Source organism: Pteropus vampyrus, unplaced genomic scaffold, assembly GCF_000151845.1.
Source record: "Pteropus vampyrus isolate Shadow unplaced genomic scaffold, Pvam_2.0 Scaffold135, whole genome shotgun sequence".
Taxonomy (NCBI): Eukaryota; Metazoa; Chordata; class Mammalia; order Chiroptera; family Pteropodidae; genus Pteropus; species Pteropus vampyrus.
In genome coordinates this window covers 1358666-1379538 of record NW_011888916.1, presented here as the reverse complement: position 1 = coordinate 1379538, position 20873 = coordinate 1358666, and the positions used below count along the sequence as shown (strand labels likewise).

The following is a 20873-nucleotide window of genomic DNA, read 5'->3' as shown; positions in this document are numbered from 1 at the left end:
AGTGGGAATGGCCATATCTGCCACGTGGAGGGAGGGTGGGGGATGGGAGGTCTCATGGCCACCCAATCTAGTCTCCTTGGGCTTGTTTGATTAAGTTTCCTAACATGATTTCTCTGCCAGGTCACTCCCTTGCTCCAGTGCCAGCAACAACCCTCTGCCGCTGGCCTGACCTTTACTCAGGTGCCCCTGCCACTCTACCCCATCACTGGCAACTCCTCCCCAGCCAGAAGACTCTGCTCTGGCTGGTAATGGATTTTGAAATAGCATTATTTCTCAACATACAAGGTCCACATACCCAGGCGTATCTGCCGGGGTCAAACAAATACAAAATTGACAACGCTGCTGAAAGAAAAATACGACTGATATTAAAAAAAAAAAAAAATTGATATTGACCTCTGTTGATCTTCCCCAGAATCTCACTTGCATACTTGAACCCCAGTACCTGCCTGCTCCTTCTGGCCCTTCCACACTTCTTGGACCTGGGGCTCAACCTGTCATCCTGGACATAGGAGTCACGATATGCACCGATGCCCAGACCTTTCCTCTCTGTCCTGGCCTCCTTGGCCCTGCCCGTTCCCCCTTCCATATGCCATCTCATTCTCCACACCCAGGCAGTTCCTAGTTTTGTCCATTCTCTCTCTTTCTGGGGCCTCTGTATCCAGCTAGATCAACACATTCTTATTTTGTTGTCTGAACAACCCGAAAAGCCTCCCAACTGGCTTCCAGCCTCAGGTCTCCCTGTGGCTCTGGCCCACCTAGTGTGCCGCCGTGCAGAGGCAATCTTCCTGAGGCAGTGCTTCCTTGCCATTTAGCTGTTCACAGATCATTTTTCAATGGCTCCATGCCACCTACTGAAGGGAGTACCCACTACTCCACCTGGTATTCAACATGCTTGACAATCTGGCCCTAGCCTACCTTTCTAGGTCTTCCTAGGCTGAGAACTGTATGAAACCTCCACCAAATGATCTACCTGTCATGTCCCACATCTTGTACTTTCTCTATGTCTAGGCCTTTGTTTATACCATTTCCCTTTCCAGAATGCCCTCTGCTGCTCCTCTCTATCATCCTAAATCCTCCCCATGCTCCAAAGCTCAGCTCAAACACCACCTTCTTGGTGAACCCTTCCTCCAGCCCTCCTGTTGAAAACAAAATCTCCCTTCTCTGAACCATATAGGAACAGGAAAGGAAATAACATCTTATAAACACCTGCCATGTCCTACATGTTAAAAGCATACACTTTGAAATCAGACAGATCTGGTTTGAATTTAGTTAGCTGGGTAACCTTAAGAAGCATACTAATCTCTCTGTGCTTCAATGCTTTAGCTTGAAAAACATAAAAAAATACCTACCCCCCACCATTCATTAATTTGAACATTCAAATACTAATATGCACTAGGCCCTGTACTCTTGTGGTTATTTTGAGAATTAAGAGAAATGATTCATTGAGAGTGGCTGGCACATAGGGGTACTCAATAGATGAAAACTTACTAATACTACCATTATCCAATTTAGTTTTTTAGAAGAAGGATAGACCTCAGGATGATTTCCGTTTAGACAGAAGCACCACATAAGACTGGGAACCAAAGCCAGATCTGGACCCAAGCAGATTCTAAGACCCATTAAAGCACAATGTGGCTAATTCGAGGTGTAGAACATGACTGTCATTTTCTGAATAACTTGCTGGTCAATACCAAACCAGCATCTTCCATCTGCCAAGGCTATCCAGGAAACTCGACAAGGCTCTTTGGGAATAAGAGAGAACTTTTCAGAGAGAATCTGCCTGGCTCTCACTGCCACCTCTTGTGATGTGGAGCAGACCCCTACCTTCATACTGGACTTCCAGGTGCATCGTGCACAGCACATTCAGTACGCAGTCCACGATGCTGGGGTGTGTGGTTCCAACGATTGACTGACAAGACAAATAGGACAAGGTGGTTACGCTTTAGATCTTGTCCATCTGGAAGGAATGAAAAGCAGCCTTCCAAATAGCTAGGCAGCCTGACGAAACAGGGAGAGGGAAGGCAGCAGGGAGTCACTGAGCCTTGGTCCTTGAGAGGAGGGGCAGATATGGGCAGCCAAGTATTGACTGAGAGAGTCTGCCGGGGTTGCCACTGAACCCTCTAGCTTAGGAGGCATCCAGTCAGGGCTAGTTGGCCACTTGCTAGAGGTGCAGGGACAAGTCGGCTTACCTGGCTTCGGGGAGGACAGGCACAGGCCAGGGAGAGTGGAACTCATCCAAGATCCTAAACCTTCTCTCTCTTAGGAACCTCACCCAATTAGGGAACTCCTCTTTTCTGTATCTTCAACGTTTACCGGTGCATTGGTTTCTGCCTTTTGGCATTAAACATCCTCAAGCTCAACAGATTGAACAAAGTTGTCCTTCAACTCTATCTTCTTTTGCTACTGCTCTTTTACCCCTTTACTCACAAGCTTCCCAGGGGAAGCCACTTCTTCATCCTTTGACAGGCTGCCGCAACTTAATTTTTCCTGCCATAGAACAGTCCCCCGATTCAACAAAACTTTTCCTGCTGAGGCCATCTTTCAGTTCAACCCATACTTAATCTCTCTGTTGTATAGGACCCAGTGGATCATGTCCTCCTTATTGAAGTTCTTTCCTCTGATTTTCACAGTCCTGTTTTTTCCTGTTTTCCTTTTATGACTTTCATCATTCTTTTTCAAAGAAGCAGAGTGGATGTTGAAAGAATAAGGACTCTGGAGTTAGAGAGAGTCGGGTTTAAGTGCCCACTAGGTAAATACCTCTTACTTATAGTGTGTGACCTTGAATAAGTCACTGAACGCCTTCCTAAGGCTCAGTTCCATCACCTTTAAAATGGGGATAATACCTGCCTCCATCAGCTATTATGAAGACTAAAAGAGATAGTATAAGTAAGGCCCTAACACATGTAGGAGGCACTTAATGGAAAACGGAGATCATCATCATCATCATCATCATCATCATCATCAGGTCTGTTTTGCTGGACCTTTTCCCTCAGCTCATTTCTTAAATGTTGGCAGTGTTCCAACTCTTCTTACTTTCTACCTTCTACCCGGTGATATTTGCTTTCATTGTTTCAGCTATCATTTCTCTGCTCATGGAATCCAAACTGCATCCTCATCCTGGGTCTCTCTCTGGAGCTTCACCCTTTTATGTTCTACTGTCTAATGCACATCTTTACTAGATGTCTTAAACAGTCATTCTTTGGTTGAGCTAGGAATCAAAATTACTTGGGGAGCTTAAAAAGAAAAGGCATTACCCAAGGCCGCCTAAGAACTGTCAGATTCTATGGCAGGGAGGCTCAGGATTCAGTATCATTTAAACAAGTGACCTATCTAATTTTCTGTAACTAGTTTGGCCTGCTCCTCAGATGGGAACCACCAAGGCTCATCAAGTTTATCGAGTCAAAACCTTTTTCCAAATTGAATTGGTTTTTCCTGCTTTCTTTTGGTGGCATACAACTCATCCTGCTGTCTTAAGTCCAAAGCTGAGTGTCATCTTTGACTACTTTTCTTTTATTGCCCCAAGTCCCATGCATTCTGCCTCCGAAATGACTGTGTAACCTGATTACCTCTATTCCCACTGCTACAGTTCAGGCCTTACCATATCTTTGATCTCTCAATTGTCCCCCTGTCGCCAGCCCATCCTGGAGCAGTTCTGAGAGCTTTTGATGAATCATCTCAAAACCATTCTTTGAGTGTCTAATTCCCTCCTTACTAGGCACAGTGTCTACATGTGGCCACGGTGGTCACCATGCCCCACATCTGATTTTGCTCCCATTCCAGGGCACTGAGAGGAAGGCAGAAGCCAACAGAAAAACAAGGAGCTCTCCTAAGCACTGGAGATCTGGTCTCTTCACTTACGCACTGTCTATAAATGCACCATGATTCTCTCCCTATCATATTGACTCCCTTAATCTTTTCTACAGTTCTTTCATCATCCTTGCTGCTTGTCTCAACCACTTTTAAGTCTGCCAACATCTTTTCGATCCTTAAGTAAACAGGACAAATCACTCTGCTGGGAAGCATGAACTCTCTGCCCTGCCTTGGCCTTCTAGAAGTAATGCTGACCGAATAGCAGACATGCAGTGGGGGGCTGAGCTCTGTTTCTCAGGCCTGCACGGAGCGCAACTATAGAAGGTAATTGTAAGTTTACTGTGTTTGAATGAGGACCACAGGAGCATGCAGACTGGGCTCACCTGGGCAGTCCTGAGAGTCTGCAGGGACAGCTGTTGAGCTTTTGGGGACGCAGAGGGCAGCAAAGCTATTAGACCTTTGTACACTTGATTCTGGTACTTGGGATTACCATGGACCAAAGAATCCAACAGAACCTGTGCCTCCTCCTGGGTCTCTTCTGACTTGGACTTTGCCAAACATTCTGCTATGGATCGTACACCTGAACAAAGAAGAGAGGAAATATTAAATTGGAAGGGATTTATGAAAACAATCTTCATTTGAGATTATATAATGAGGTAATAAGATTAAGGTGTATTTAACCAAGTCCATTCAATCAAAGCAAAATTGAGGCTCAGTCTCATGTTGCATCGTTGTCATGTTCAATTCTAGTTAAGTGGCTGGAGGATTTTGTTTCAGCATAGGCATGTCAACTTACCAAAATCCATTTTAAAATTTAAAACAGCTCTGCAAAATGCACAAATAAAAAAACATATGCATTTTTTATTGCTACGCAATAACTAACACATGCATAGCCCTCGGGAATTTACAAAATGACAAATACTACCTTATTAAATCTCAGAAACTACACTGAGAGGGAGGTTAGTCCTATTTTATGGATGAACACACTGAGGCTCAGAGAGGCCTTGGGGGACACATAGAGAACCATGATTAAAGTACAGTGAGAGAAGTGTTTTGAAAAGGGGAAGTGGGGGATGGTATCTCCTTCACCTGTCCCAATCAGAGCACTTGACAGATTGTACTGAAAATCTTGGATTATTTATCTTTCTCACCACACTGTAAGCTCCTCGAGGACAGGGACTGTATTTTATTTATCTTTGTATTCTCAGCACCTTAGCATATACCTACCACACATACTCGATAATTTTACTTTAATTTTATTTCTAGAGTTACTCATAACTCAATTTCACAAAGGATTTTAGGCAATGGCTCAATAAATCTTTGTTAAATGAATGCATGAAAAAAGATATATTTAAAAAAGAAAGTAGTTCCAAAACCACCACATAAAGATTTGAGCAAATGACTACTCAGGAAAATCATAAATCTGGATCTTCTGCTGGTGAGATGGATGGGAGCTAACTGAGTCCACAAGACAAAGTGCTTCCAGTGCAACTAGTTTCATGACGTATTTTCCTATAGCAGTGCTGGGTGCTGCCACCGTTTCACCCAGACCCCAGGGGAGACGTGGGAATTCACCCTTGTCACATAGTACCCACCATAGCTTTCACAAATGAGCTCCTTGTACTTCCTGCCAGAGTTTGCAATAACCTGAAGTAGTTTGATGGATTCCTTCTTGTCCTCTTCCTTGATCTTCTCCAGTCCAAGTATCTCCAAGAGTGTTAGGACGCCTCCGACCTCAAGAAATTCTATAAGGTAGCGATTACTGTCCAGAGTGATAAAAGAGTAGAAATTAGATGTTTGTCAAGTTTCTTGGCACTAACCTTTCTAAGGGATCTCAAGATCTTTTTTTTTTTTTTTTTTTTACAAACTTTGCCCTCCTATCCAGGAAATGCTCATAGGTAAAGTGACACAAGAGTTGAGAAATTATTCCTTCCAGCAGGAAATGAGAAAGTTCAATACAATGGACATTTCTTGTATATGACTTCCTAGCATCTGTTGCTCTTCTTGTAATACTGTCCCTTGCAGGATCACCCCTCCACCACTCATGAGCCATGTGGTTTTGGTAGGATGGGCAGGTGATAGGATATGTCATCTTTCTGACTGCAGTCGTTGGTTTGGGGCTGGGCGTGTGACTTAAGTTGGTCCAGTGAGGATCAAAACCTGAGACTTGCTTGGGAGGCTTTGGGAAAGAGATGCCCTCTTTTTGGTGTGGTTGAGCTACAAGAATGCGTGTCTGGAGCTTCTGAGAACCACAGCACAATGAGGCCTATGAACACAGAGGAGAATAGAGCTGAGAAATGGAGAAAAAAGACAGGGAGAGACAAAGTACTGATAACATATTTTGAGCTCCTGGATGTAGTCAGGACTGAAATATGAGTTTCTACCCTCTGGCTTTTTCAGTTAAGTGAGCTAATAAATTCCTGTTTTTCCTGGTCTAGTATGAATTGGTTGGTTTTTTGTATTTCACAACCAAGACGATGCTGACTATCAAAGGGTCTATGGAGAACATGGGATGGAGGAGCAACTAGAGCAGGACCGCAGCTGAACTACCCCTGGACCCATCCCGAGGGCTACTAGGTACCCAAGGATGACTAGAAGCCCTGGTCCCATGTGGTGTGAATGCCAAGGACACCATGAGCCCGATAGAAAAACTGAGAACCCAGAATCTATCCAGAACAGAACTCACCTGTTTACAGATGATAAAAAGATGCCAATGGCCCTTAGAAGCTTCTCTAAACACGAGCCAGTCATGTAGCTGTATGACAAGTTAAAGAGCAAATTTTAAGGTGGTTCTCCACAGAGAAACCAGATTCTGTGTCTGATCTTTGGTACCATCAATGGCCCAGGATGACAAACAGATGAATTGTGTCCTTTATCTGAGAAGGGCTGCTAAGTTGAAGGAGAAGGGGCAACACACATGGGGTAGGAGGAATGGGGTACCGGCAGGCATGTTCATGGTTCTCCAGTAGTTAAGCCACCTTGGCTCTGACAGGCTCTCTAGAGAATAAGGAGGCCCTGATGAATAAAAGGTGCATGGAGAAAGCTGGGGGGCAATTTTCCAAGCCTCTCTACGCCATGACCATTGCACCTTTGCGTCTCAGCATAGTTCATTACTTTGTGCCTCATTCTTAGACTTCTCTAAAAATAATCAGCTTCATCATTAATTCTCAATTTTGTACTTGCTCAAAGCTTTATACTGGAGGTCACTATCTTTATGAAGAATTGCATGTCTTTCTAATAAGAACAACAGGAAATGGCAGAAAAATTAAACTCTGATTTAAAACGACCTCAGTATTTAATGTTGTTTTTAATGTGAGCCTTTGCAAAAAGCTTCATTGTAATAAAGCACCCAAAGCACGCATCAGCTCGGATAGAAGGTACGAAATCAAGCCACAACAGAGAGGGAACCAGTCAACAATTACTAGGCTCATAACACATCGTAGGCTCTTAGAACACTTAAGAAATTAGCTAAAATTATTGCAGCTCATGGAGGATGACTGAGAGCTTCCAAGACTGATAAAGGCTAATGTAATGGGGTGGAGGTAATGGTGCTTTGTTGGGGGGGGTGGGTGGATGCATGAGGCAAATTATCTCTGCTGCACCCTGGTTCCCAGGATGCCAATAGAAGTAGAGACAGATTGGCTCATTAGGAGACTCTTTACTGCAAAAACAGTGTTTGTTCTGGAGCCAGGCTCCCCTTCTTGTTGTGACTATAGCTGGGGGCCAGCTTATCAGCCCACATGGTAGCCTCTCTCTCTAGTCCTACATTGCCCTCCACCCTGCTCCCCCAAACCTCAGCTCCCATTCCTGCCTCAGTCTATTGTCCCTCTTTTCTTCAGTTACCGTATAGACTGATCAACTTTCATCACCTTCTTTTTCTTCTGTCTCAGGCTAGTCCTATTTTCATAGCCACTCACTATATATATTTCTGGTCATTATTTCAGCAATTAGTTCCAGAAGACAGCTACAATATCAGAGGTAGCTAACAAGTACTAAGTGTTTATTGTGTGCCAGGCACTGTGCTAACTGCTTCGCTTACACTGTCTCATTTAATGCTCACCATACCCTGCAGTGGGCGCTATTAGTATTTCCATTCACTTCATGAGGAAACAATCTTAGACAGATTAATGACCTGTCCAAGGTCCCAATGTAAACTGATAGAACTAGGAACTGAGTTCTTACTGTCAGGCCTTCCTGCCTGTAGACAAATAGAGGAATTGGGGCTAATTGTGCAGCTTGTTTCCTTGTATGACGTTAGAGGTGGAACTGTGGGTCTGCACTGTCCACTGGGTGAAAGATACTAAAGTGAAGTGGACGGCATATGAGCTTTGGGCCAAACAGACCCATTTCAAACCTTACCTCTGCCATTTACTAGTAAATTATTCAACCTTTTTAAGGCTCACCTTTCTTAACTATAAAAAGAGACAATACCAATCACCTATTAGGCTTGGGGTTAGGCTCACATGAGATAATATTTATACAGTCCATAGCTCAGTGCCTAGAACATAAAAAAGACTTAATAAGTAGTAAGTAATAATTTTGTCATTATAATAAATAAATCCTTAGTTTTACTCATATATTCTGGAAATCCAAGGTTAAAAAAGGGGTTCAGAGCTTATGTGGGATTATGTGGTTGCCAATTGTGATATGTTGATTTGTTTTCCTTCAAAATCCACTGTAACTGGAGGGCTGGGGAGGAGAAATGCTGATTCAAAATGCCATGTTGCTTTGGCCAGTCTATTTTCTCTATTGTATGACAAGGTCACAAAAAGTTAATTAAGAGAAATTTCAGGTGTAGAAATTGAATGTACAACTGTAAATTAGAAGTGTGGTTTATTCAGTCATTCAATGAACATTGACTGAGTGTGCACTAAATGTCAGGCACTCTGATTGGCACTTAGGATACGAAGAAGGACACTGGTTGTAAGTGCAGTGATTAAGAAAAGAAGTGGGTTGAACACAGAATTCCTGAAAACACTAATGGTTACGGGGTGGTTAGGAAATATACCACAACAGTGAGAACAGCAATGGAAGAAGATAGAGAAGAGCTTATGAAGGGGCAGAGGTCAAGCAGGGCCAGGGCTAGGGTGAGTGCAAAATTTAAGGGGGCACCAAAAACTCAGTAATCAAATAACATTTTAATTCACTATTAAAAAGTAAAAATACAAAACACTCATGTTAAATAAAATAATGAAGTTTTAAACAAAGATACGACCTGACCCCGTACACGTACGACTCTGCCTCACTCACCTCATCCTGTGGTGAAATGGAAAACGTTGTCAGGTAAGGTAAGGAGAGAAAAGAGTGTGCTAGACTTGGTGATAAAAAGGTTGCTGATGACCTTGGCGAGGTTAGTGTCATGAGCTGTGGAGACAAAGCCAGATTACATACAGGTGCTGATGTTTCTCGAAGCACTGTCTGTGAACTACCAGCATCAGAGTCACCTAGATTGCTTGTGAGAAATAAAGAGCCCAGGGACCTTCTTTCTTTCTACCAAATCTGGATCTTAGGATTGGGGTAGGGAGGTATACTGGCAATCTGCATTTTAGACCCTCATCATGCACACTAATATCTGAGAACATTGGGGCCAGCCTAGTAATATATTGAGTGTTATTCCTTTTGGCTTGTGGTCTAGGCTTGAGTCTGATTAATTTTATCAATGACTTAACTGTAAGAAAAAGAGAGCTGTATTTACTTAATCCTTTATAAAGTTCTATATAACTGCAGACTCTGGTCCATTCTTTCCTTTATTTAGCAAATATGTATTAAGAACCTATTATATGCCAGACACTGTGCTATGAGTAGAAAACATGCAAGTCCTGCCCTCATAGGGTTTACAATCCAGTGGGGGAAGAGAGATATTAAGCATGTAAGAAAAATAAAATGTTATGACTACGAAGATAGGAGAAGTGCTATGAGTATGTATAACAGGGAACCTAAGCTAGTCTGTGGCTCAGAAAAGAGCTTCCTGAGAATGTGATGTTTAAAGTGAGACCCGAATAATGGAGTAGGAATTAGTCAAGAGAGGAGGAGGTTTTGAAAAAGGGGGAGGGTACAGGCAAGGAGAAAAATGTGTAATAAAAAGGTTTGAGATGAATCCATAGAGGGTTGTGGCCGTACAGAGCAAGAATATGCTCAAATGCACCCATAACTCCAAACTGTCCCCTTGATGGTGACCAAATCTACCTTCAGCCCCAATCTGCCTCTGGGCTCCTGGGCACGGGCACCTCTGTCAATGAGTCTTAAACTAAACTTATCTACCCCAAACTCACTCTTCTTGTATTCTCTTCTCACAGAATGGCACACCCTGTTTACTTTGTTTTCCCCAAGCCAGAAATGTGAGAGTCACTGCAGGAGATACAAGTGGAGATGATAGTTTGAAAAATGGGTATGGAACTCAGATTCCAGAGAGAAGTTTGGGCAAGGGTAAATATCTGAGAGTCCTTAAACTGGAGTGGTTTTGACGTCATGACAATGGATTAGATCACTCAGGAAGAATCTGAGAGTGAGCAGAGAAGAGGGAGGTAGAGGGAATCTCAAGAAACATTTAAAGGCTGGCTGAAGAAGAGAAGGAATATACAGAAAGAAAGGAGAAAACCAAGATTAATATCACAGAAACCAAGGGAAGAATGTTTTGAGAAGTGGGGATAGCTGAGTGACAGTTACAGAAAGGTCATGTATAAGGACCGAAGATGTAGTTGCTGGGTTTGAAAATCATTGGTAACCTTGGCAAGTCCTGCAGAGTGGAGTGGAGGGGACAGAAGTCAGACTGCAGTGGGTGGAGGAGAAAAGAGAGGTGAGGAACTGGAGAGAGAGGGACGAAGATCTTTTCAAGAAGCTTTACTATGAAGGGCAGGAGCTAGGTGGAACGTAGGTTTGAGCCAGGGATTTAATTTTCTAAGGTAGAAGAGATTTGAGTAGATGTAAATGCTGATGAAAAAAGTTGGTAACGAGGCAAAGATGGAAGCTCTAGGAGAGACAGAATAAAGTCTCTGAGGAGGTGGGAGGGGATTCAAGTGCAATATCAATAGAGGATGAGCCCTAGACAGAAGGAATACCCACTGCAATTGTGTTGGGAGCAAAAGGGGTTAGGAGTGAGAAAAGGTTAGGGAAGACAAGAAGCTGAGGGAGTTCTTAACTTTTGGGATGATATTTTGATCATCAGATGTCCTGTTCTAAAATCTTCGAAGCGAGGGAAGGGCTCCATCAATAATTTTCTCTCCTTTTCTCTTTTGAAGATGGCCTATTTTTTTTTTTTTTTTTTCTGTTCAGCAAAGGATACGTGAGTCTAAGCCACGTGGTTAAGCGTACCAGGAACAAGCTGGCTCCCTGGGAAAACTCTTGCTCCAGCTCAGGGGCAGTCTTGCCTTGGTTGGTGTCAATGAAACTATTGAGGATGTGACTCCTTGCGACTTTGCCAGCATTGTCCCAATCCTGTAAAAAACTCAAGAGCCGGCTGATAGCTGCTTGCTCCTTTATAGAAGTCATAATCATGATCAGTCCTGAAGTTGGCTACAGAGGGAGGGAAAACAGACAGGTTACCAAAATGTTTAGAACCATGCAAATCCTGTAGGTTACTCTAGGGGTTTTGCTTTTCCAGCAATCAGCTGGAGGCTGGTGAGCCTCTGTGACCTACACGGATGTAGTGACATCCAAAATACACCTGCTACTTGAACAAGGAGGATCTAGCTGTGTTGTAGTGGAGTTAAAATTATCAAGGTAGTAAACGCTTGCTTCAGGTTTAAGGGCTAAAAATTTAGCTCTTTGGCTTTAATTGCTGGCAGCAGCTAAAAGCAGCACAGGCTCCAGCTGAGATGAAGGCACCTGCTAAAAACCTGGGCTTCTCTCACCCCTCACTTCACACAGGGTCAGCGATTTGGGGTCTTTAGAGGTCTGGGCTCCTCTTATGCCAATCAGCCAAGGTAAAGTGCTTCTTAACCTTGTACTTGGGATTTTGTACTAACCCTCTTAAAAACAACTTAAAAAAAAAAGTTAGTGGAAAGAAAAAGTTCCCATTCCATAGTTGAATTAATGGGCTGTGGTTTGTAGGAGTCTGTGTCCTTGGAAGAGTGTTTTCAGTGGGGGAGTGAAGGTTTAAAATAAACCCGTTTTCCAAAAATAGTTGTGATTGAAAGTGTTATTATCCATAACAAATGTTAGTGCTGATGGGAGAGAGGCATGTGTGATTCTTTTGTCTAACAGACAAGTGAAAGTCATATTTCACATTATCATGGGGTTTTCTGTGATTTACAGAATATTTGTGAAACATTACTTGCAGGGGCCATGATTGATATGGAGAGAACAGCTTGTGTGTAGGGGAGATGTGTATTTCACCAAGACGGTTCAACATGAAATTTACAGTCCCATAAAGTGCTTCTACATCCTCGCCAGAGATCTAGTTAAAAGGACTTTACAGTCTGAAACATCCTAAAATTGATTCTAAATTAACATTTCCTCACATGTATTTGAGATATTGATGGGGCCCAGCTATCAGAATTTTATTAGGACGCAATAATCTGAGGCATGCTGAGACAGACGTACAGACACACCAACCTCTGCGACTCCCCAGAGGACACTGGATGTGTGCTTCCAGGAAAGGCATCACATAGCCTCCGGGATGGAGACCACCACAAAATCCTGTCAGCCTGAACAGCCGGGTGAATAGCTGTGGATCAACCTAAACACAAAAATGACCAAAACCCCTCATGGGATCACGCATCAATCACTGTGAATGATATCACCGCCCCAAGTCTGAGAATAACTCTCAGAGGCCATGGTCACCTTCGGCGGCCAAACTAGTCTCAAGAAAATGGGGATGAGTGGCTGTTCTAGACCTCGGGGAGGAGGGGTCGAAAGACTACCATTAGCTTTGTTAGTCAGGAAATCACCCTGAGCCCCTGCGCTGCTGTGGATGGACACATTCAAGGACCAAAACTCAAGATGCTATCAGAGATGCACCCGCTGATTCTAGGACAGCAACGGTAGGCAACTTTTAGCTGGGCCCTCTACATTACGGCCACTTGACGTTTCCTTGGATCTTAATCTTTCCTTACTATCTTTGTTTTTAAACAGAAAAAGAAAACCAACAAATGGCAGCTTTAAAGGTCACCGTGATATATAAATTGGTTTTACCTGCAGTTAATTTTATCTGCTGTAAATAAATCAATGAATATGTAGTGAAGGCCCATCATGCTGCACCGTGCAAAGTGCTGCTGGGGGTACAGAGATGAATATGGTGCTGCCAGGGCCCTTGAGGAGCTCCAAGTCTTGTAGAGTGGAAGAACATGAGATTTGGCGTCAGACCGGGTTCAAGGTTAGCTCCTCACTTGCTATTTGGTAAAATGTCAAAAGTAATAGTACCTGCCTCATACCTTGCTATCATCCAGTCTCGTTCCAGAGGCAGCCACTTTCAACTCTTTTGGCTATTTCTTCTGGTGTTTACCTCCATATTTCCAAATAATGAGTTTATACTACTTGGTATGGGCTGAATTGTGTTCCTTTTGTCCCTCAAATTCACACGTTGAAGCCCTAACCCCTGTACCTCGGAATTTAGACACGGGGTCTTTAAAGAGGTAATTATGTTAAAATGAGGTCATTAGAGTAGGCTCTAATCCAACATAATTTGTGTCCTTATAAGAGGAGATTAGGGCACATACGCATACAGATGAAAGACCATCTGAAGACAATAGAAGTCAGCCATCCACAAGTCATGGAGAGGCCACAGAAGAAACCAACCCTGTAACATCTTGATTTCGGACACCTTAATCAGAGCTTCTTGAACTGTGAGATAATAAATTTCTGTTGTTTATCAAGCCACCTGGTCTGTGATATTTTGTTACGGCAGCCCATGCAAACTAATACATTATTATTACTCAATTTATCAGTTTTAGACACTATATATTTCTCATTCTGGCAGTTGAGGAATTAGCTGTCTTGTACCACTCAAATCCCCCTTATCCTCACAATCAATAGTTACTGTTTATATCATTGACCAATAAACATTGTTTATTTAAGTTGTAACATTATATTTTCTTCCTTTTATAAATTGGTTTTACCTGCAGTTAATTTTTTTCAATTGTTTAGTTTACTAAGTACCTAGACCCATTCTAAATGTTTTAGATGTTCTAAATATGTTCTAAACATGTAGCAATGATTTCCCCAAATGTTCAACCCTTAACTGATCAGTTCCATCTTTTCCCTGGAAACCTCTGCCCCACTGTCTTTCTGCTCATTTGACCCAGTTGCTTGCTAGGCCTGGTATACAAACATTGTTCTGAGATTTCCTTTTGCCATTCTTCTCTGTTGATTGCTTTATTTCTGGGATCTACCTCATCTTCTTTCTTGGTTCACACTATGGTTTTGTTGAAACACATTCTCTAGTAGCTTCCTAAGAAATGAAAATTTTTTTTTTGCGTGTGTCCTTGAAAATCTGAAAATTATTTCGGATCTCATGTTAGATTAGTTGGGCATGTAGTTCCATGTTAGAAATAAGCTTCTCTGGGATTGAGGCTCCCTAGTGCTGCTGTCGAGAAGTCTGATGTCATTCTGATTCCTATTCCTTTGTCGGTGGCTCGTTTTTCCACTTGACGCTTTTAAAACCTTTCCTGAAATTGTACGATGATAGATCTTGGTGCAGGTCTTATTCATTTATTACAGCAGGCCCTTGGTGGGCTCTTTTAATCAGGTGCTATGGCCTTTGGTCTTTGGAAATTTCTTTATCAGCCAACAACTAGTCTTTACATTGAGGAACTTATAAACATCAGTCAGTGGAGGTTTTTTTTCCTCCTGGGGCCCTCAGGGCCTCTGGAGAAGCCTTTTCTGTTTTCCCAGGGATGGGGAGATGGTGGGGGTGATAAATGCCTGGCTACTGGCTTCCTGAGGGGTGGAGGCCTGTCTGGCGCTGCCACAATGCAGTGTATAGCCCTTCCTTCCACCACCCAGTTTTTCACCCTGTATCTCATCCCTGCCCTTCAAACATTGCCTGAGGCCTCTGAGTATGGATGCCTCCAGAGTTTTTCTTCCTCCTTATGCAGCAAGAGTTTAGAGTAGCTGCTGTTGAGAGAAAAGCTCTGGGATGGGGGCAAAGTGCTCTCTAAACAGACTTCAACCAATCCCCATGTTTGGCTCCATACCTCATTTCTGACCTGCTGTGGTAATATGTGCTTCCAAGCATGAAGCCCCATAGAGGTTAAACTGGGTGAACTGACTTGCTTCTTGTGGGTAATCTCCACTGTTGGCACTTAGTTTGGTATTTCTTAGGATGCTTCCGGGCAGGTAACATTTTCCCGCCTTTTACCTGCTTAATATTTGTCGAACTTTCATCTGCTGTTGCTTTGCCTCCTTCTCTGAACTTTTGTGACTTTAGTACCTTTTTATATTTCTTTAGTATTAGGTCAGTGAGGTTTTGAGAGGTAGTGGGAGATGAGGGGAGGTAGTCATGTTTAATCAAGAGTGTCCAGCCCCTTATTTACTTTTATTTCAATTTTTCTTCAAAGTAAGATTGGATAAGAGTTGGAAAAAAAGACCCACTAAATATAATTTTAAAAATAATTAAAAAGAAGAACGCGGTGGTAAAAGGAGAGGAATATGTCAATTTTAAGAGTCAGTTGCTGGGATAAATACTGTATCTAGGATTCTTCTTGACTATTAGAATAAAAGGGGAAATATTAATGATGAAGGAAAGAGAGAAGGAATGATGGCTGGGAGAAGAAATGAACATATTTTTAGTGTTTATTAAGAACTAGTCATACACCATAATACATATTATATACATTATTTGTTTACCTTTAAGATCTCATAGAGGTAGTTATTATTATTCACAATTTTCGGATGAAAAAAACTAAGGAAATGGAAACTGAACTCAGATTTGTATATAATTCCAGAGTCCACGTTCTCTCGCTGTAATCAAAAGCACTAATTCTGCTCTCCTCTGTGCTCCAAAGTCACCAGTAACCTCTTATTGTCAAATCTGGTGGCTAGCTCGCAGTCCATCCTGCTTGATCTCTAATGGATTGTGGACGACTCTTCTCAAACTCCTTTCCTGACCCCGACTCTCTCCTGATTCTACTATTCATCCTGGATCCACCTCAGACTCCTTTGCAGGTCCTTCTCCTGTCCTGTTCTCAGGTCTCTTCTCAGGCCTTGCAATCTCCTGGGTGACAGGCTTCACTCTCATCACTCTGAGTTACATCTGTAGGCTTTATGACTCCCAAATCCATATCTCGGCCTGGGGTTGAGGTCCAGATCCCTGTTTCTAAATGACTCATGGACGCCTTCATTGGTATGTTTCACGCACTCTTCAGATCAATTAGTCCCAAACCGAACTCATCAAGCCCTCACACCTGCTCCTCCCCCTGTACTGGTCCTATTGCAGTGACTGGGTCACCATTCTCCTGGTCACCCGAGACCTATCTTCGGTGCGCATTCCTCTCCCTTCCCCTCATCTGAACTGTTGCCGGGTTCTGCCAATTATAACTCCTCAGTCTCCCCAGATCAGTCTATTTTCATCTCTGCTGCCACTATTTTTGTTTACTCCCTCGTCCCTTACATGGATTCCTCCAACAGTCTCCTAACTGACCTTCAGATTTACCCCATCCTAATTTCCAGTGATGTGAGGGTTAAGAATGCAAATTTGACAGACTTCCCCTTTTAAAACTCTTCAGTTGTTCCGCATATTGCCCTCAAGATAAAGTTTCAAACACCTCAGCCTAAAGAACTTTCACCTAAATCTGCCACAACTGAACTCTGACTCCTCCTCCCCGTCCCTGCTCATCACGGGTTCCAGTGGGAATTTAGAGGAGGCTGCCCGCTTTCCCACACTTCACAAACCATTCTCTAAATTCCCCATACTGTTTCTAAATCATTTCTTTTCCTCTGGGCTCGTATCTTCTCCCACTACCTTGCCTCATTGCTGATTTGTTAGCCACTTCCTCATGCTCATTATTGATTCGGCCCATAAGTTTTCCTATTTACTCAGGATCTGCTAGGCAATTTCAACATCAACATGTTCTATCTTCATAATTTGAGTGGCTAGCATCCTCCTTGATACATATGGGTTCACAGCAAGTGTTATTTAAACTGACATCCAACACGCTATGCTCATAATGAACACTCAGATTTCCTAACTCCACACGGTAATTAATTAAACAGATGTCCTGGGTGCCAGTCGCCTCTGAGACAAGCATTGGGATTGGGACTGGTTAACATGACAAACATAGTCTCTGTCCTCAAGATGCTTACAGACTGGTGGAACAGAGAGAAAGGCAACCAGACAATTTTAATAAATTTTAATAGAGAGTGAAAAGTGCTCTGATGGGGTGAATCCCATAGGAGCCCATAGGAGAGGCACAAAATCTAGACTCCAGTGACTTCCAACCTTCACTTCCAACCAACCCAGCATTCACACTTATGATCCACACCCCAAATTTGGGAATTGCCTGTCAACTCTACAGTTTCAGGCTCCTTACCTTCCTGCCTCTTCCATTTGTTCTCAGGAGATCTACTCTTGGGCTTAACAAAAATGTTATAGGCCATTAGGCAAGAATCTCCTCACAGACCTCTTCATTACTTCCACGGTGTCGGTATCCACACTCATCCTTCTCTTTTCCTTCTTTGTCCCTTTACCAGAACTCTCCACCCATCCATCCTGGCTCCTTAGGACCCTCACTCCAAACACTGCTCCTTCCTTGCCTGTATCGTCAATCATTTTCTTTATTTAAGCATTTTTCTTGTTAATTAATTCTTGCCTATCCTAAAACAAAAATGAGCAAAAATGAAAACAAAACCCACTTATTTCAACCCCATGTTCCCCTCCAGTCACCTGTCCTGTTTTCTCACTTACCAGCAGCACTTCTTAAAAATGGTCTACACTTTTTTCTGTTCTCCCACTGACCATTCTCTCCTCAACCCTCTGCAATTTGGCTTCTCTCCCTGCACCCCTACACTTCACTTCCATCACTCTAGCCAGTCTCTCTGACCTCTTAATTGCCCAATTCAATGAGGACATTAGTCCTTTGCTCACTTGTTCTGTTGCTGCAACTAACATCACTGACCATTGCTCCTACATGGAATGCTTTCTTCCCCAGTTCCCTGGCATCATGATGTCCCCTCAACTGCCTGTATCCTTGGCTGCTGCCTCCCTCCACCCCATCTACGAGTCCCCAGTGCCTGTCATGTTCTATGGAAGTCCTCAGTAAGTTGTCTTAAACACAAGCAGGAGTCCCTTCGCCCTATCTTCAACCTTACTCTCAGCAATTCCATTAAACATGAAATTCAACACATAGTGATAGTGTGTCCCATTCTTGTGCTAGGGCTCTTGGGATAAATGTGAAAAAGACATAGTTTGTTCCCTCAAGGGGTACACAATTTTGGGGTGGTATACAGCCCTGTAATTAACAATTTCAATCCCAACAGTGTGGTGGTTAGTGCTACGATGCGGTAAGCACAGGATACTTTGGGAATGTGAGCAAGGGACATCTAACTCAGCCTTGGTTGGGGTGGTGGCTGTTATGCAAGATTTCCGAGGAGATGCCACCCAGGCTGAAAGGCATTGGCATCTAGTCAGGCAAAGAGGTGAGGAATTGCAAGTGGGAGGCGGTGAGTGTGGTGGTTAGGGACATAGACACTGGAGTTGGATGATCTTTCACCTCTTGGCTCTGTGACCTTTGTAAATTACTTAACCTCTCTAAGCTTCAGTTCTCTTATCTGACTGAGAAAGAGGTGATAATACCTCATAAGGGTCAATAAACTACTTATAACATATAGAAAACCCTCAATAAAGCTTAGCTCTTATCCTCATTGCTGGGATTGTCCAGAATGGCTGGAACACAGTATGAAGATGGGAAAGTAGGCAGAGGACAGAGAATAAAGGACCTTATATACTCTGCTGCAGGGTTTGCACTCTATCCTGAAGGCAATGATGAGCTTTAAGTCAAGAGAGACAAGAAAAGATTTTGTTCTAGAAATGTCTTGACTGCAGTGTAGAAAGATGATTGAAAGGGGGCAAGACCGGAGGTGGGGCACCAGTTAGGAGTCTGTTCTCTGTAATCTTGGCAAAAGATCCTGATGATACTAGATTGGGAGAGAAGAAATGCCACATGGAAGTAACAAGATCTGGTGACTGACTGGCTGTGAAGGAAGAAAGAGGGCGAGGAATCAAGGAGGATGCCAAGATCACCTTGCTTCCTATTTCACAGAGAAAACAGGGCCCATTAAGTGCAATTCCTTTCTCACCCCTCCATTCTTAGCCTTACCATATCAGCACCCAACCTTCCCACAAGTGCTAGATGCTGCTCCTCTCTCTTAGATCTTTCCACCTGCTCTGTCTCCTCTTAAACACTTGCTCAATCTTTGCCAACCCAAATAAATAAACAAAGCCTTTCCCTCAAGATTCTACACTTCCTCCCCTCTTCATCCCCAAATTTCTCCCTCTGGCCTACAGGAGAAAGTCTAAACTCCATGTGGCATAGAGGCCCTTCAAAACTTGGCTCTAGGCCAACCTCATTTTGTCACTTCCATATTACAACAGACCTGGACTTCTCAACTCCCCAGGCCCTTCCAAGGTCCTCTCTGCATGTCAACGCTGCTCTGCCATCCGGAATGGCCAGACTCCTTTTTCCCCTTTGCCTAATTCTTCAAGACAACTAGGGCCTCTTGGTTCTGTGTTCCCACCTATGCCACCCCTTCCCCTACCTACTATACTGTAAAACTTAACCCTCCCTCCCATTATAGAGTGAGTCCCTCAAAGACAGAGGTTGGTTTTCCCTATCTCTGGGTCCCCAGGGCCTGGTATAATGCCTGGCACAATACAGGTGTTTAATAAATGCTTTCTGGGTGAATAAGAGAAGAAATCAGCCCGCTCTTGTTTAGATGGTTATATCTGAGTGTCTGTGATATGTAGGTCCATAAAATGACCAACTTCCCAAAGCTGCCATGTGCAGGGTGGCAGAATCTCCAGCCAAGAAGGCCAGTGCAGATTCTATGAGGCATTTTACAGCTATGACAGGAAATAGCAATGTCAGCAGTGGTGTCATCTTTGGACGCTAAGGACAGGGATTCAGTGCCATGAACGGTCAGTTAAATTGTAATTGGAGTGAACTGTTCCTCTGCAAACCAAAATGTTCTTTAGCTGCAGCCAAATGGCATTGGAGAAGGGGAGAAAATTTTTTTTGAAACGTCAAAGAAATTATTTCCAATTTTGTGCTCACTACCAGAGACTCTAATGATCAGAGGAAATGAGAAGCAAACAAATTATCACTAATGGAAAATGGCTTTTGGAAAAGAGGATTTAATTTATAGTCAACTGGTCATGGCATGCAGCATGCTGCAAAAGTCGGCTTCACCAGCTTGATCAGAAGAACTGAAGCACAAGCGGAACGCCAGAGAAAAATATATGTATGCCATCATGCTTATTGGAATCTCTCTGTAAGTGGCAGCCAATTAAAAGAGTCATTATTTTACCTTGGAGAGAAAATGGTCTGAAAAATCAAAGCACATGAAATTAAAATCCGGATTAGGAACCTTGGTCCAAATTGGTTTGTTTGTGGCCTTGTAACCTTGGCAAGGTCTTCTGCAAGGACGACAAACCTACTTTGTCTTCAGCCCAGAGTGGACCCTCTGTTTTTAATTTCCTCTCCATCTACAGAGGTGATTAATAAATCTAGACTCATCTATAAATCATTTCTATAGCAGCCAAATGGTTCTTCTTCATGCAGGGAAGCGAAAATCACAAAATCTCAAAACCCAGCTCTTGTACTAAGCCAAATGTCCTTAGCAACAAGTGAGAAGAGGTATTATAAAACCAAAACGTCACTAGGTCTTGTTTCTAAATAAAATTTCTCAGAGGGCTTTTCTTCCCCCGAAATCAAAAGAATTGTTTCTAAAAGCAAGAAGCCTCCAGGGCATGAGCTGTCACAGCCTGGCTCACTGTTCCCAGATGGCCTCAGAGACAACAAGGCAGTCACTATGTGCTGTTCCTGCAGGTTCCACCTGCAGAATGGAACAGAGGCCTCCTCCTTGGGCTCCCATTCTGACTCCTCACTCTCAGTTCCCCATTGAGAGAGAGA

General features: G+C 43.1%; 1 protein-coding gene across 7 annotated transcripts in view; it reads right to left on the bottom strand.

The window, feature by feature from the left end:
• Window positions 1–20873, bottom strand: part of CUNH1orf228 (chromosome unknown C1orf228 homolog) — a 40261-nt gene that overhangs the window by 15188 nt on the left and 4200 nt on the right. For 6 of the 7 annotated variants that reach the window (XR_002782147.1, XM_023534971.1, XM_023534974.1 and 3 more), the window contains exons 2-7: window positions 12364–12487; window positions 11093–11322; window positions 6497–6565; window positions 5406–5572; window positions 4194–4390; window positions 1825–1909 (exon numbers count right to left, since the gene is read on the bottom strand). Coding sequence is in view for 6 of the 7 variants with exons in the window: in XM_023534971.1 (XP_023390739.1) it covers window positions 1825–1909; window positions 4194–4390; window positions 5406–5572; window positions 6497–6565; window positions 11093–11304 (730 nt within the window). In the remaining variant the exon portion in view is untranslated. Of the gene's footprint in view, window positions 1–1824; window positions 1910–4193; window positions 4391–5405; window positions 5573–6496; window positions 6566–11092; window positions 11323–12359; window positions 12488–20873 lie in introns of all 7 variants that reach the window. The other variant, XM_023534972.1, reaches the window with a different exon arrangement.